At 43.8% G+C, this 16587-nt stretch overlaps 1 protein-coding gene and 1 long non-coding RNA gene across 11 annotated transcripts; both read left to right on the top strand.

The window, feature by feature from the left end:
- The first annotated feature begins 1064 nt into the window (after positions 1-1064).
- LOC120717184 (phospholipase D1-like) lies at positions 1065-6990 on the top strand. Of its 10 annotated transcripts, none has more exons than XR_005692114.1 (5): positions 1065-2729; positions 3020-3602; positions 3692-3785; positions 4128-6210; positions 6438-6603. XR_005692114.1 is itself a non-coding variant. In XM_040005061.1 (4 exons), the coding sequence occupies exons 1-3, from the start codon at positions 2508-2510 to the stop codon at positions 3743-3745; spliced, it is 525 nt and encodes a 174-aa protein (XP_039860995.1). In that variant the 5' UTR covers positions 1065-2507; the 3' UTR covers positions 3746-3785; positions 4128-4993. The 10 variants fall into 10 exon arrangements, 3 of the variants coding, with proteins under 3 accessions (XP_039860995.1, XP_039860994.1, XP_039860993.1); XR_005692112.1 differs by having other exon boundaries at positions 4124-6210; positions 6438-6602; XR_005692108.1 differs by adding an exon at positions 6786-6990 and having other exon boundaries at positions 3020-6210; positions 6438-6507.
- Positions 6991-14154: 7164 nt separating this feature from the next.
- On the top strand, positions 14155-16286 carry LOC120717186. Its single transcript, XR_005692115.1, has 2 exons — positions 14155-14778; positions 14810-16286. It is a non-coding gene; the product is annotated as an uncharacterized LOC120717186 (long non-coding RNA).
- Positions 16287-16587: the final 301 nt, after the last annotated feature.

Here is a 16587-nt window from a genome sequence, read left to right as displayed (position 1 = left end):
TCCAGACTTTAATGAGCACTTTTTCCTTCAAACGGATGCATCTCATAGGGGTCTGGGAGCAGTGCTACTTCAAGGTTTGGAAGGAGAACGTCATCCTGTTGCTTATATCAGCCGAAAGCTGTTCCCAAGAGAGGTTCGGTATTCAACAGTGGAAAAGGAGGCCCTTGCCATCAAGTGGGCCCTTGATTCCTTCAGGTACTACCTTCTTGGAAGAGAATTCACCCTGGAGACGGATCATAGTGCACTTCAGTGGATGGAAAAGATGAAAGATAAGAACGGAAGGATCACAAGATGGTACCTTGCTCTGCAACCTTTCCGGTTTGTCATCAAGCACATTCCTGGGAAGAACAACGTTACCGCCAACTTCCTCTCTCGCTGTACCAGCGAGAGTCCTGAAGAGGGAGGGTGTGTGATGGCATCAGCCACACAGGGGTAAATTAGTCCATTTTTCACTTTATTATTTTGCTTTGCAGTTTTCTTCATTAATCATTTGGTTAAACCTAACACTGGTATTATGAGGCGCGCACATAGTAACATTGTGTGGTTTTTCTAAAATGTTTTGTTATATTAATTATGTTTCTCTTTCTTTGAGTTACCTGGGTTTGGGCGGTGGCTGTTTCCTGTCTGGGCAAAAGGCGTGGCTGAGGACTCTGGGGACAAAATGCCTGCTCAGCAGGACCAACCATGGGCTTACCAGGAGCAGGGGTGTTTTAGGTTTAGTTAGGTTATTCTGTGCTTAGTTAATATTAGTGTGTGTTTTTGTTTCCCCCCCTATTGTGTTCAAATGGTTTGGCCAAATCATTATAAAAGCTACCCTCATGTGTCTTTGTAATTAGGTCAGTTTGTGAGTTAAGTTGTGTCTCACTTTGTTTGTTTACGTTTCTGGAAATTCTTTTTTGTAGAGTTATATTTAGTTGACCTGTTTTATGGGCCTGCTAAGTATGGTTTTGAATTTTGTTAATTTTGGACTTTTTTGAGGGTTAAAATAAAGAAAACCCTTTTTTGAAGATCTTTTTTTTGCCTGTGTCCTCTTTGCTTTGGCTGCTTGGTCCCTCACAGAAGTCTACAAGGTTAAAGTTTTCTCTTCAGTTATTGTTCTTTCTGCTGCTTGGTTTGATGGATCTGAGAGCTTTTGTTTTTATTATTGTTATTATAATTATCATTAATATTTTACTCTCTAGAAGCTTTAAAATAGTGTTTGTGTTTGAAAAAATTGATTTAAGAATTGAACAGAAACATCTGTCCTTCTGAAAATCGCCCAAAGGCACGGAGACAAAGTCAAAGGATGCAACCTGTAACTTTCTCTTCCTTCATGTCAGGACCATCATCCATGATTTATATAAAATGCATATAGCAACAGTAGCACTTTAGTTTGGACTTTATGATTTCTGTAACAGGAAAATATTATTTTGTTTAAAGACAGAAGTGACCGCATAGTTGCAACATCAAAGGGAAATATTAATTAATTAGCATCAAGTATATTTGTTGCTTAAGCGTTTGCACTATAACTTAAGTAGGATTATAACTTTTAAGGAAGGAAAGATTTCAGATATTTAGTTCACTGTTTCAGTTATTTTATATGAAATTAAAACATTTACGTTGGTCAAATATGATGCTCTAAATCAAATAAAAGTTTGAAAATAAATGATGTATTTTTAAATGCTGCAACAAATGTTCACAAAAAGTAACTATAATTAAAACCAGTTAAACAAAATCAAATGTTTGAATCATGCTTAACCAAATGCCAGGCTGGAGAGCTGAACCTAAAGTATACGTAGAAAGATTTCAACATCTGAGCAGTTTTTAATGTTTTTATCACATATAAATGTCACAGCAGTGGGTCCTGGCCCAATGCTTTGTGTTTTTGGTTTTCTTTGACTCTTGTTTTTCTTGGTTTTTGTTCTTCTTATTTATCAGGCTCTCAGTAATCTTAGTTCTCCCTCCCTCAGTGTTCATTTCAGCCTGTGTTTAGTTTCTGTTCCCGTGTCCCACGTTTCATCGTTTCATGTCGAGTCAGCCCTGTCTCTCTGTTTCCTGTGTCTCCCCAGTCAGCCCCGCCTCCCTCGGGCACTCATGTGTGATACAGAGTAATAAACCTGACTACATTTGCTACACTCTCTTTATTACCTGTTACTTTAAAATTCATACACTAATTATGTCTGCCCATCTCTCTAATGTGAAGGTCAAAGGTCAACATCCCAGTGACATAAGAATAATCCCAAAGGGGCAAAGGCAGCGGTTAATTTAGCACATTTAGCATTAAGGGTACAGCAAGGATATACTTTTACTTATTGTGGCAGGGGTGTGGTCTCTGGCCTGCTGCAGTGGAGGCTGGTGGCGGGACGTTGGACGGCACAGGTGAGGGTGATGGAGCTCATGACTCTCCCCTTTATAGTGACGGAGGAGACTGGCGTGGGGGAAGCGTGTAGTGGAGGAAGCCGAGGAGAGAGCTGGTTTCTGGCTACAAAGACGGCGTCAAACCAGAAAAGATTGCTCGTGGTCAAATAATGTGTCAATCACCTGTGAATCAAACTGTGTGTGGCTCAGTTCATGTCACAGTGTTGTTTAGTATATCTTCACTTGTCTCACTCTCCTTCTGTTCTGTCCATCAGGACGATCCTCAGCGCTTACACAGATCCTCCATCGATGTTTTGGATCCAATCAGTGATCAGTTCTACGAGGAGGCCTGGATGTTCACCAGCGCTCGCTACACCTCCATCTACCAGAAGGTGAGTGTACTCCTTTGTACTCAGATTAACATTTTACTTCTTAAAATACATTTTCATATATGAGCTTTCTATTATTTCATGGGCCATTTAATCAATATTAAAATTACAAGCATATCAACAAAGGTGAAGCTGGTTTTTTCCACTTGCTGTCACACAGTCATGGAGGAATACAATAAATACATAATCAGTCATAGATCCTGAACAATGACATTAAAAGAAAGTCTGTGGCTCTAAAAACTAAACAGTATAAAGACATGCTCCAAGCTGCTGTTTCTCTCCTACTCCTCCAGGTTTTCCACTGTCGGCCATCCAGCGATGCTGGAGGGCTACCTGGCCAATGCTGGCCTACACAAAGAGGTCCCGGCTCGGAGGAGCTGAAGAAGATCCTTGCCTTCCTCGTCAGTTTCCTCTTCAGTTCCTATCCCAACAAAACCTTCTTGCACCTATTAGCTCCAAAGAGGCTATGGTGCCCGTGGAGGTCTGGACCTGAGGCCTGTGCTCATCACGTGGATAGAAAACACTCTGACACCATTCTGGAGGTCTGATGGGACTCTGACCAAAACACAGATGAAATAAAACTTGTGGCTGGAGCTTTTAAAATGACTTTTTCACCTCATAGATTAATGCTCATGATTGCATGTTAGCAAGACAGCATCTCCCCAAGGTGAAACTCTCAGGAGACATTTACTCTTAAACTGTAATCTGGTTGAGACTACTTGAGGAGATCTTAGTAGCGAGTATGTGGATTTAGTCTCTTCACCAACAGCAGACAGACCCATGCCAAGAAAGCAGACATGTTCTCAAAGAAAGCCGAGAGCAGAGATTGGAAAAAGCTAAAAAGAAAAAGCTGCAGCTTCAGACGACTATCTGCCTGTAAGGCTGAAAAAGTCCAGTTACGCTCTATTTTGGAAAAGCTCCCAGTTTTGGTAACCTGGACTTTTATTTCCCCTCTTCTGCTACAGATGTTGACTGTGACCTCAGAGGCCAACTGGACCACACAGCTGCAGCAGGAGTGAGGGAGAGGAGTCTTCATCCAGCTTCAAAGAAAACATCCAGGTAAAGTGACGTGGATCAGCGGATAAAGCCGTCTCCACTTTCAAAGGAGATCCTCTGAGAGAGAGACTCTCTGAGCCATTTTAGCCTCAAATTATAGGACTTTATAGTACAGCAACACTTTTAAAGGACAAAAATAACATAAACTGTGACTGTAATACAAACAAAGTATTGCATGTGTTTTTAAAAGTGTTCCTCCGATGGGCAGGATATCACTATTAGACTGTCCCACCAGCCAACTTCAACAAGAGACCACAGCAGCATTCAGTGATCAGCACAGATGTTCCTCTAACACTCAGCATCTGATCCCTGTTGGTCTGTGTGCTTCTGCTTTTGCTCAGTTAGAAACCCTGCAGCAACCCGACCCAAAACTGTGTCTTCTTGTTGGCCTCAACGTTGAAGTGTCAAACGTCCAACATCTGGAAAGGAAACCACGCCAGTGTACTGTGATGTTTCACCAACATGTGGCAGACGCTGGTCCTGCCTTTCATGCTGACATCAGCAGAGAGCCCCGCCTACCTCAAAGCCTCCCCTGTCATGTATTGATCAGGATGATTATGAAGATGAGCGAGTGCAAATAAGACTGTAAAAGTCCACGAGCAGAATGTTTGGATGCTTTCTAATGATTCATGAATATCATGAGAGTGTTTGTGTGTTTTGTCTTTTCTTTGCTGACGTTTGTTACTAACAAAGACAATTTACGCTCTGTGTGTGTTTTCATCCTTACCAGCCGCACTCTAACTGCAATGAAGGAAACAAACTGTAGAAATGGTCGACTCAGTGACTTCATAAAATATTGAAGTGGTTCAGGTAGAGCCAGTTTGTAAATGACCATGAACACTGAGCGTATTGTATCTGTACAGCATGTTTTTCTATTAGACAGATTTGTAACAGAGGCCTTGCTCTCAGTAAGTTTGAAATCCTTTTCTGATTTCTTTTGTAATCTCTGATCTTTGTGTATCCTGCTCAGTTTGCATGCTGCCTGTAGGAGTTTCTGTCTTTGTATTTGAAGAGAATTCATTGAATATACTCAGCTGCTTCCCTTTGGTGCCTCACACATCACTGAAGTTTTTCAGTGTCCAGTTATTTGTTTTTAATAGCTGTTTGAATTCTCTGTATGTTTGACCCTGTAGACTGTTTAATGGACTGCTCGTCTTCCTGTTTGTAACCACTGCCTGTTTAGGACTAAAGATTTGGATTTTTGACTTTAACACAGCCTCTGCGTGTCGTCCCTTTGTGTCCTCGTCCTCTGTGAATGTGTCACAGATGTTTCCATGATAATAACACAGCTTTCCCACAGTGGCTTGCAGCAGCATTTATTCACAGCACATTTGAGAAAGGTTCAGATGAACTCGATGAGTTTATATTCAGAATGATTCTGACAGTGGGCCACTGTGAATTGTGATCTTTCATCAGGTCAATGTTTAAGTTCAGTATTTCAAAGCAGGAGCTATGAACAGTCATCATGTTGGCATTAGAATTATTATTATTAATCATTATTAATAATGTCGTTACTCATGTATAACTTTGATTAGTATACATGAATTTTATCAATAGTAAAAATAATGAATAATTCATGTATAACTTTTATTGTGTTTTGTATATTAATTATATTTAAATAGAGATGTTGACCCTGTCTCTACAGTAGCATCAGTGTAACATACATTATTGGTCCAAGCTGTCATAAATGGGGAGCCTGATCCTTTATTATGAAAACATGACGAGTATTTTTCTTGTCAGTTGGGAAGAAGTTGGTCTTTTTTTCCTTCTTTTTGCTCAGTTTGTCTTTTCTTTGATAATTGAAACTCTGATCAAACCTACTCATGTTCACAGCATGTAAAAGCAGCTGACAGTCCGTGGCATTGTTGTTTGTAGAGGTGCAGTGTAGTGGGAGCATAAATCAAAAGAAAACAGTAACATTTATGTAATAAAACATCTGAATGAAAATGAACAGGCCCTTTATGAACTTCAAAGGGATCTGAAAACAACACTTTTTAAAAGAGTATCTTGGGGTGTAGGTGGTCAAAATAGAAAACTGAGCTGAGACTTTAAGTTCAATCCATCCATTCGTTTTTACTTAGGAGGAAGAAATGTCAGGCTGGCCCAGGTGTAACATAGTTAAATAGAGTTGAAGCTCTCTTGTTTGCCTTATTCCATATGGAAAGTTTTTTTAACTGACTTGAACTATATTGTGCTCCCACGGTCACACTGTTATGTGTTATGCATTGGAAGTTTCTGTTTTTCTGTTGTCATGCCCCAATTTAGCAGGATTTAGGAGGGGTGTGTGTAACATAGTTAAATAGAGTTGAAGTTAAATCCCGCTAAATGGGACATTGGCGCCACCTACTGTTGAAAAAGTCACCCTGCAATATTCACAAAGGGCAAGGGATTCTGGGTAATCCTCAGAATAATGGAGGATTCCTGCGAGGTAAGGAATGCGCAAATGTCGTGGGGAGGGAAAAATCATATCGCAGGCTGTTAAAGTAATACAGTCTGACCCGATTATTTTTGTTGTTTATACATCATTTGTTGCGGGTCATTTCTCCAGTCTTTATGTCGAACTGAGTGCACGTTTATGTGAGATTTCTTTATTGGGAGGAGAGGAAACAAAATGGGAGCATAGTTAGCTAACTCTGTTGTTGCTTTCCCGTTTAGATTTTGTGCTGATTGCCCACGACATTAAAAAGAGAGCATTCTAACCATTGCCTTTTTGTTGTGAATGCAGGTATGTGACTGTGCCACACTGTTTAGAGAATTTACATTGTTTCATGTACAGCTTTAAAATATATTTCTATATTCCTTTCATTTGGGAAACTTAACATGCAATGTTAATGGTGTTGAAGTTTTTCTATTTTGGTTGTATAAATTTACCACTATACGATCACACTGCAAGTGGAAATGTAATCCAGAGAATAATGGAGGATTCCTGCGAGATTTTGTGCTGATTGCCCACGACATTAAAAAGAGAGCATTCTAACCATTGCCTTTTTGTTGTGAATGCAGACCAGAGAAGACACTACACAGAGGTCACATTGGTGCCGTGACTCGTTCGTGACGCTGCTGAATCGGGCTGGTGTCTTCTCGTCGCAGCATCATCGTGGAGCATCAGCTTCCTTATTGTTTAGTCTGTTGGGTAACGGAATCAAACTTTGGGGACTGTTGGACATACTTTTATATTGGCTTTGTATATTGCCATATTGTATTAAGTCCACCTTAGCTCTATTGATATTCTGCTATATATGGATCTAAGTGACTCTGATGACACCCCAAATGTGACTCCCCTTGTCGTGGGTAGGGGCAGAGGGTTCACAACTGTTCCTTTTTCACTGGGTGACTGTCGGGTGGGGCATAGAGCAGCAGATAGTTCTTGTGAGCTTGAGGCTGAGTCGCAGTCAGTACAGTGCACTAAGTCATCTACCTCAGACCCCCCAGTAACTGATGTGAGTCTAGTCGACCAAATGAGTGACATTGTGCAGCAAATTGGGCAACACCTGGCTGATAGCATTCTGTCACACCTGACTACGCCACACACTTCGAGCCCTGAATCTGCTACATATACATGTCCTGAGGTGGTGCATGAAGCAACAGATCTCCCCTCCAGCCGCTCACTAGATCTCTCTCAAGTCCAGCTGGTGGCTCCATGACAGGTTAAAGACCCACCTGTGTTTCGGGGGGAGAGTTCGGACTCATTGTCTGTTGATGAGTGGCAGGAAGCCATGCAGAGTTACATAAAGAAGAGTGCCATTCTTCCAGAAAACCAAGCTGAGGAGATTTTAATGCATCTGAGAGGCAGGGCAAAAGATGTTGTGAAATTTGGTGTGAGGAATGGTGGAATTGATGTCCAGCATAATCCACAAGCTATCTACAGACTTCTGCACAAACATTTTAGTTCCACCCAGTGCTCGTCTGTGCCCCTGGCTGACTTTTATTCCACCCTGCCGAAGGACCGGGAGGATCCATATGAGTATTGGCTGAGGCTGAACAAGGCTGCTGATGTTGTTGGCAACTGTCTTAAGGAGCAGGGGACATCTTTTGAGAACTCTGGTGTGGAGGTTGCACGCATGTTCATCAGACACTGCCCCTGCAGAGACTTGGCTCTTATTTTTAGAACCAAAACATGTGATAAATGGTCAGCTCGTGAAGTTCAAGAGGTACTGGATGGAGTATCACCTGGGTAAGGAGTTCCAGTCTCCTCCACAGACGGGTAACTGTGTCTATGTGAATAAGGCAGAGGTTAGCACAAATGGTACTCCTTGTTTGGCTGACCATGAGCAGAGGTCAGCTGTGAGTCAGGATGGCTCTGCTATTGAGAGGTTGATCAGCATGCTAGAGAAGGTGCTGCTTCAAGGCCCAGGCTATGCTCGAGTTAATGCCAGGCGACAGAGTGCCCGACTGCCGAGAATACCGGGCTTAGATGACACACCATGTTCCATCTGCAGAGATAGCTCCCACTCCACACTCACGCACTGTTGGGAAAACAGATTGTGCTTCCTGTGTCACCTACCTGGTCATTCGAGACGTAACTGCCCAGAGGGCAAGTGTACTCCTTCCAGTGGTCATCAGGGAAACTGAACGATCTGCGTGGAGGGGAGGACAGCGCAGATCCAGCAAGTAAGCCTCCCATCTTGGATGTGACTGATATTAATGATTATGACACTTTGTATTCCACTTACAGTGGCATTGTCCCGCCAAATAAAACACTGATTGCACAGGGCTTGCATAGGCTCTCAAATACTGATAGTTTATTCTACTCTGCAGTGACTACTAGTGGTGGACAAGTTCTTAAAGCATTAGTGGACAGTGGATCTATGGCGTGCACCATAAGTGAGACAGTTGATGAGAAAGTTAAAAATGACTGTTGGTACCCAGGATGATGCTTTTCCTCATTTGGCAACTTTGCTGTCCTATTCTGATGACTGTGGTGGCAGAGCAATGCCTCCAAGTTTTGGCACTGCAAAGCTTAAGAGACGCGTCACCTTGCAGCCCTTGTCTGAACATTTAGTGTGGGCTAAGCTGCCTGCTCCTGATGCCTCAGCGGTGGGAAGTGCTGTCATTATTGAACCCACTCAGTCTCGATCCAAACCTGCACAGATCCTAGTGGGGCGAGTTGTCACTTCCTTGTTTGGGGATGGTTGGGTCCCTGTTAAAGTGGTGAATCCCTCCGACAAGCCCCTCACTCTCAGGAGAAATGCTAAGGTTGCTGATGTGTCCCCCTGTCTTTCTGTGCAGGACTTACCTGAACCTGTTCAAATTCGATCCAGTACACAATACACACAGAACTCGTCGCCCGCACCGAGATCAGAAGCGGAGATGTCACAGCGCCTGTGTGATTTGGGCCTGCAGGACCTGGACCTCTCGTCCTGTGAAGTTTCCCCAGAATGGAGAGATAGGCTGCTGCGACTCATTGAGCAGTATAAGTCCATCTTTTCAAGGCACAAAATGGACTGCGGTGAGGCTGCTGACTTTGTCCACAGAATCCGCCTGGTGGATGACAAGCCCTTCAGACTGCCATACAGACGGGTCCCACCATGCCATTACGAGAAGCTTCGCACTGCCCTAGATGAGATGGAGGAGTCAGGGATAATCCGTAAGTCCCAGAGTGAATTCTCATCCCCCCTTGTCTTAGTTGTTAAGCCAAATGGTGACCTGCGCATATGCAATGACTTTAGATGGTTAAATGCAAGAACAGGTAAAGATGCGCATCCATTGCCTCATCAGTCAGACGCCCTCGCAGCACTTGGTGGGAATGTTTTTTTTTCTACAATGGATCTCACATCGGGGTTTTACAATGTCAGACTCCACGAGGATGACAAAAAATACATGGCATTCTCCTCCCCATTTGGCCTTCATGAATATAACAGGATGCCTCAAGGCCTGACAAATAGTCCTGCTACTTTTATGCGAATGATGATGTCCATTTTTGGTGATGAGAACTTCACAAGTTTGTTGTGTTATCTGGATTACCTTATGGTCTATGCCCCATCCGAACAGATGGCTCTTGAACGTCTGCAGATGGTTTTCTCACGACTTTCTGCCAACAACCTGAAGCTTGCACCAAAGAAATGCCACTTTCTTCAGCGGTCTGTGAAGTTCCTGGGACACATCATATGTGGTGAGGGTGTGAAAACAGACCCAAGTAAAGTGCAGGCTATAGACAATGTGCGGCAGGCAGACCTGATGGAGTCTGACGGGGTGACACCATGTGCAAGGAAAATCAGATCCTTCCTGGGGATGGTTCTCTACTACCACCATTTTATCGAGCGGTGCTCTGCAAAAGCTAAGCCACTGTTTGATCTTGTGGCTGAACCAGCTGCGCTACGCAAGAGAGGTAGAGGCCGTAAGCCTAAATTTAAAAGGGGCCACGTGAAGCTGTCTCCGGCTGACTGGACTGATGAGTGCAGGGAAGCATTCAAGGCTCTAAAACATGAACTTGTGCATAGTGTCACATTAGCCCATCCAGATTTTACTGCGCCCTTTCTCCTTGCAGTTGATGCTTCCTTTGACGGCCTTGGAGCCGTCCTCTCACAGTTGCCCCCTGATGGTAGCATCGCCAGACCAGTGGCATTCGCCAGTAAGACCTTGTCACACTCTCAGCTAAACTATCCAGCGCATCGTTTGGAGTTTCTTGCTCTGAAATGGGCAGTCTGTGACAAGTTTAGCCATTGGCTGAAAGGGAGCCACTTCACAGTGTGGACGGACAATAACCCGCTGACATACATCTTAACCAAGCCTAGGTTAGATGCATGTGAGCAACGATGGGTTTCAAAGCTTGCAGCATACAGTTTTGAACTGAAGTATGTCCCTGGCACCAAAAATGTTGTCGCGGATGCATTGAGTAGAGAGCCATTTGTCCAGTCGTGCATACCCATATGGAAAAGATATATATAAATCTTATAAAGTTTTTATCTGTCTTGTATGAAACTTGTATGAAAAGCATACAAGAGTGGAAACACATATAAGATTCCTTGAAAATTATATAATGAAACTTGTATGTTTTGTATACTTACTAAAAAATATATGAAAGTAATGAGAAGGTGGCCACTTTCATGAGTAAATCATGTAAGCCTTATATGATTTATATATGATTTACTCATGAAAGTGGCCACTTTCATGAGTAAATCATATATGTTTTTACTATTTCTTTTCCATATGGGTAGGCCACAGGCTAGTCACTGAACCTTATGCTGCCCTATTGAACCAAATGCACGGTCTGGTGGATGGGACTGTGCAGGATATGTTTCGGTGTGCTGCAAACTGCCAGTTGGTTGTGGATCAGTCTGAGGAAGGAGCTACAACTATCCTAGCTAACCCTCAAGGTTCTCTCTCGTCACAGGATGTTTCTGCTGTGTTGGCTGCGCATGACACTGGTGGTATCAGCCATGTGAGAGGTGTGGGATCTGATATCCCTCAGGTCCCAACTATTGCCCGTCCTGCCTGTACGCCGAGAAGTGAACTCGCTAACCTGCAGGAACAAGATGAGGTTTTGGGCAGAGTTTCCTTTTATGTCCGGCGTCACAAGAGGCCCACCAGGCGTGAACGTGCTGGCGAGTCCCATGGTGTAATGAAATTACTCAGACATTGGTCCAGGCTCTTGATTAAAGATGGTATGTTGTATAAGGTGAAGAAAGACAGGAACATGAACATGACGATTTACCAGTTTGTTGTCCCAGACACTCTGAAGACTGAAGTTCTCCGAGGCATCCATGATACGGCGGGTCATCAGGGCCAAGTCCGCACCCTGTCTCTTGCAAGGCAGAGATTCTTTTGGACAGGGATGGAGCGTGACATCATCAATCATGTCAAAAGCTGTTTTCGTTGTGTGGTTGGGAAAACCCCGGAGCCGAATGACCGTGCCACACTGGAGAGCATTTGTACCACTGAACCGATGGAGCTAGTCTGCATCGACTTCTGGACTGCTGAACAGACTGACAAGAAGTGCGTTGATGTTTTGGTTGTCACAGACCATTTTTCCAAATTAGCGCATGCATTCCCTTGTAAGAATCAGTCTGCCAAGCAGGTTGCTCGCCGCCTGTGGAATGACTTTTTCTGTTTGTACGGCTTTCCCAGACGTATACACTCTGATCAAGGAGCCAACTTTGAGAGTCAACTCATTAAGGAGCTCCTGGACATGGCTGGCATCCAGAAATCACACACCACTCCTTACCACCCAATGGGGAATGGTATTGTCGAGCGATACAACAGGACCTTGGGAAACATGATACGGGCTTTGCCCCCTCAATCCAAAGCCAGGTGGCCGCAAATGCTTCAGATGTTGACGTTCTGCTACAATTGCACTGAACATGAAACAACAGGTTTCGCACCTTTTTTTCTCGTATTTGGGAGAATTCCTCGTCTGCCTGTTGATGTTGTTTTCCAGCATGTTCTCCCTGATGGTGCCGTTGTTGACCACGGTGAATTTGTTGCCCATTTGAAGCGTGACCTATCTGAGGCTGCCCGCATTGCCAGGCAGAACAGCCGTATTGCCCAGGCTCGCCAGGCGAAGAATTATGACCGCAAGGCTAAGGGTGCGCCCCTCTCAGTCGGTGACAGAGTCTTGCTTGCTAATCGTGGTGAGAGAGGAAAGAGGAAGATCGCTGACAAATGGGAATCCACAGTTTTTGAGGTGGCATCTGTGAAACCTGACATCAATGTGTACCACATCAGAGACCCTGTGACACTCAGGGAAAAAGTTGTTCACTGAAACCTACTACTTCCTGTGAGTTTCATTCCTGCAGAAAACGAGTGCGTACCAGTGTCAACCTGCCCCTCGGTTGCGGATAGTGGACAGGGTGAACCAGAACTTCCAGGTGATGTGCAGGATGGTGAGACGAAGACAGTTCGCTGGCTCATGCAGATGGACCAAGCAAGTGACAGGGACTCTGCGGTTGGTCAACCTGGTTGTTCTTTTGGTGCGGCTTTCAGCATCCCAACCTCTGAGGCAGAATCGACTGTGGCCCCGCCTGCTGTGTGTGACCCGCTGGTTTCCCGGTTGCCCTCCCCTGCCCCCTCTATTGAATCTGTTGTGTCCCGGAGTGCCTCCTCGCAGCTTCTGGCGGGAGATGCTCCACATGTCCTTTCCCCTGATCTTGTGACTGACACACGACTGAGTACAAAGGACCGTGTAGTGCGTACACAGCCACCACCTCTTTGTACTAGATCAGGTAGACCTGTGAAGCCTCCAACACGTCTCATTTGTGAGATCAATGAACAACAGGTTGATGATTCAGTGTCGACAGTTGACTCCTTGTTTTCATTTGTGCGAAATATGTTTTCAGGATAGATTACTAGCCGTTTTGCAAATGTGCTGTTACTCAGAACGTTTTGGGTAATACCTGCGTGGAGCAATGTTCACATCATGGGAGGTGTATACGGCATCTTTCATATCTGGGTTGGCAGGGGAATTGGCCGCTCTCTTGTTTGCCTTATTCCATATGGAAAGTTTTTTTAACTGACTTGAACTATATTGTGCTCCCACGGTCACACTGTTATGTGTTATGCATTGGAAGTTTCTGTTTTTCTGTTGTCATGCCCCAATTTAGCAGGATTTAGGAGGGGTGTGTGTAACATAGTTAAATAGAGTTGAAGTTAAATCCCGCTAAATGGGACATTGGCGCCACCTACTGTTGAAAAAGTCACCCTGCAATATTCACAAAGGGCAAGGGATTCTGGGTAATCCTCAGAATAATGGAGGATTCCTGCGAGGTAAGGAATGCGCAAATGTCGTGGGGAGGGAAAATCATATCGCAGGCTGTTAAAGTAATACAGTCTGACCCGATTATTTTTGTTGTTTATACATCATTCGTTGCGGGTCATTTCTCCAGTCTTTATGTCGAACTGAGTGCACGTTTATGTGAGATTTCTTTATTGGGAGGAGAGGAAACAAAATGGGAGCATAGTTAGCTAACTCTGTTGTTGCTTTCCCATTTAGATTTTGTGCTGATTGCCCACGACATTAAAAAGAGAGCATTCTAACCATGGCCTTTTTGTTGTGAATGCAGGTATGTGACTGTGCCACACTGTTTAGAGAATTTACATTGTTTCATGTACAGCTTTAAAATATATTTCTATATTCCTTTCATTTGGGAAACTTAACATGCAATGTTAATGGTGTTGAAGTTTTTCTATTTTGGTTGTATAAATTTACCACTATACGATCACACTGCAAGTGGAAATGTAATCCAGAGAATAATGGAGGATTCCTGCGAGATTTTGTGCTGATTGCCCACGACATTAAAAAGAGAGCATTCTAACCATTGCCTTTTTGTTGTGAATGCAGACCAGAGAAGACACTACACAGAGGTCACACAGGCTGGTTAGGTGCATGTGGTTATCTTTACCTAAATGAGTTCACTTTGTGGCTGCCAGGTTGGGCAGAAGTACCTGTCCCCTGTTAGGCTTAGCAAGGTTCTCCAAGAGTTTCTCCATGGGTAGAGCTTCTAGCTCCTCCAGCACATCTGTGGCCGTGCAGGCTGCCACTTTCTTGGTTGCTCTTTTTACCCCACTGGTTGTGAGTGTCTAAATACCCCCACTAGCTCGCTTTGGCTGCAGTTAACTTGGGAGGAAGGGGTGGGTGTCCCATGACTAGATGAAAAACAATTATCTGGGATACATAAATATAATAACACATGCATATATGTGTTCCAGTTATACTGTTACTGTGTGAGAAAGTGGATGAGCTGCAATGGTCTCCATTTGTCCCATATGTGTTTACTTCTTCTTTTGCATATTAAACACATTATTCTGTTTCTATGTATTTGCTATGATTTGCTATTTGTTAAGTAACATTGCTTCACTCACTATGCCGGGTTTGTGTGTGGAAGCATTCAGTTGCTGGCAAATCAAACATTCTGCAAATGAAGCTGAATACTCAGTTACATGTTTCTTTACATTTTATTATGTTACAGATTAAGTCATTTGTTCATACTTTGTTTGTCTTTTCAGTCTTCATGAGGGTCAGGTGTGGGGAAACGCCCGCCCGGCATTTCCTCATTTTAAAGTCCTGATGATGTCACACATGACATCAGCAGGTCAAACCAAGTGGAGGGGTTTGTTTGTCCATAGAGATGCTTCCTTTTGTTTGTTTTAAGGTTTAAATGGATTTGTTGAATGTGTTTCTTTTCATCAATACTGCCATTTAGTTGTGTAAATGTGCATGTTAGAAGTGTGAAGAGGTTTTGTGTTTAGAAATGTATAGAAACCAATCATTTACTGACAGCATGTCTGATGGAAATAAGTGCAGATTATGTATGAAGTCTAACTGCACACAGTAACTGTGTTACAATAAGGACTTAACAGCGCCCTCTGCTGGAGTGTTTCAGTACTGCGTTAACTAGAATACACCACCTCCTCCTCACACCACCTGCTACAGCTCTACTCTTCTATGACTACAGTCATCCACAGCACTGATGTGAGGTCACATGGTTCATATGTAAGGAGCACAGCTGACCTCAGGTCAGTTTAATGACTGTGAGCAGCAGCTGTGTTATTGTCACTGTGACAGGGAGACACTCTCAGACACAGCGCTCATGTCAGCTTGTTCTCATGCAGGAGGATCAGGAGCTCCATGTTTGTCTTTCTGTTTGAATCATGATGTGTTTGTGCCATCAGAGTCTGTCATGAGTACTCAGGGTTTCACAGCAGCTCTTCTGGATGCTGACGAGGACTCCAACCTCATGTTTCACCTCTCTGAGCTTCTGATGTCTGTGAACACTCGTGTTTCTTCTCTGGGCTCATCTGGACAAAAACACCTTTCTGTGTTTGGCTGCAGCCTCATTCTGACTGACAGGAAGTGTGTTATCCATGAGCTGCACTTCTGTGAGGAAGTTTCCTGCTGTGTTTCCTGTCTGTGGACAAACACGAGTGTTCCAGCTGAGGACTTGGTTCCTTCCACCTGTCCATACAGGACATCACGCTGTCTTTTCTCTGTAAATGCAGCTGCAGGTCCTTCCACGTGCTGCTCTGTATTTGTGCAGTTTGTAGTGTGTCCTGGGAAACGTAGCACACATGGTGTTCTTCTGCTGTTTCCTCCTTTCACTGAGTGTGAAACACTGACGCTGTGCTGTTGTTCACAGAGGGGAGCTGATTCTAGCTGCAGCTGGACTCTGTCATCTAACTGAATGTGTTGGTGCTGATCACGGGGCTCTGAGGGGGGAGCAGCAGGAGGACTCTGGATGCTGACGTCAGTGTATCTGTGGAAGCTCCCACAGCGTGTCTGTCATTCAATATTGTGCTGTATATTGTATCTATGCAAAGATGAACAGACTGTGTGTTCACTGGTCTCTGTGCTGCAGCTCTGATGTCATCATCACTCCCTCCTCCACCCTCAGCAGTCCCAGCATGCTGCTGTGGTGCACCCCACCCTCACTCTACACCTGAGCCACAGACCACACCCTCCACCTCAATATACACCACAGTTTTCTCTGCTGTGGAAATGAGATCAGGAGGAAATCATGATTATTATTATTTAATAAACGCTCACATTAATGTGGGCTTATTTGTTTCATATTAGAAACATTAGTTGAGTGTTTTTAGTATAAAATGGTGAAAGTCCCTCTTTTTGCTCCTCCCCTCACCTGTGGATGGACGGTGCTGTTACCGTGGTGACAGCTTGGATGTGTTTCAGTCCTGCCTGGTTATCACTGCAGGAATCTTTCACATTTATTACAGGTAATAACTCTGATTTTTCTGTGTATTATGAACCAAATGTATCCTGATACACACAGAGATGGATGAGCAGAGGTCACATGATGAAAGAACAAACATGGAGTCTTTGATTTATTTAGATATTTATTGATGAATGCAAACA

The sequence above is a fragment of the Simochromis diagramma genome, unplaced genomic scaffold, assembly GCF_900408965.1.
Source record: "Simochromis diagramma unplaced genomic scaffold, fSimDia1.1 OVJJ01000495.1, whole genome shotgun sequence".
Lineage (NCBI taxonomy): Eukaryota > Metazoa > Chordata > Actinopteri > Cichliformes > Cichlidae > Simochromis > Simochromis diagramma.
This window is presented reverse-complemented; position numbering and strand designations above follow the sequence as displayed.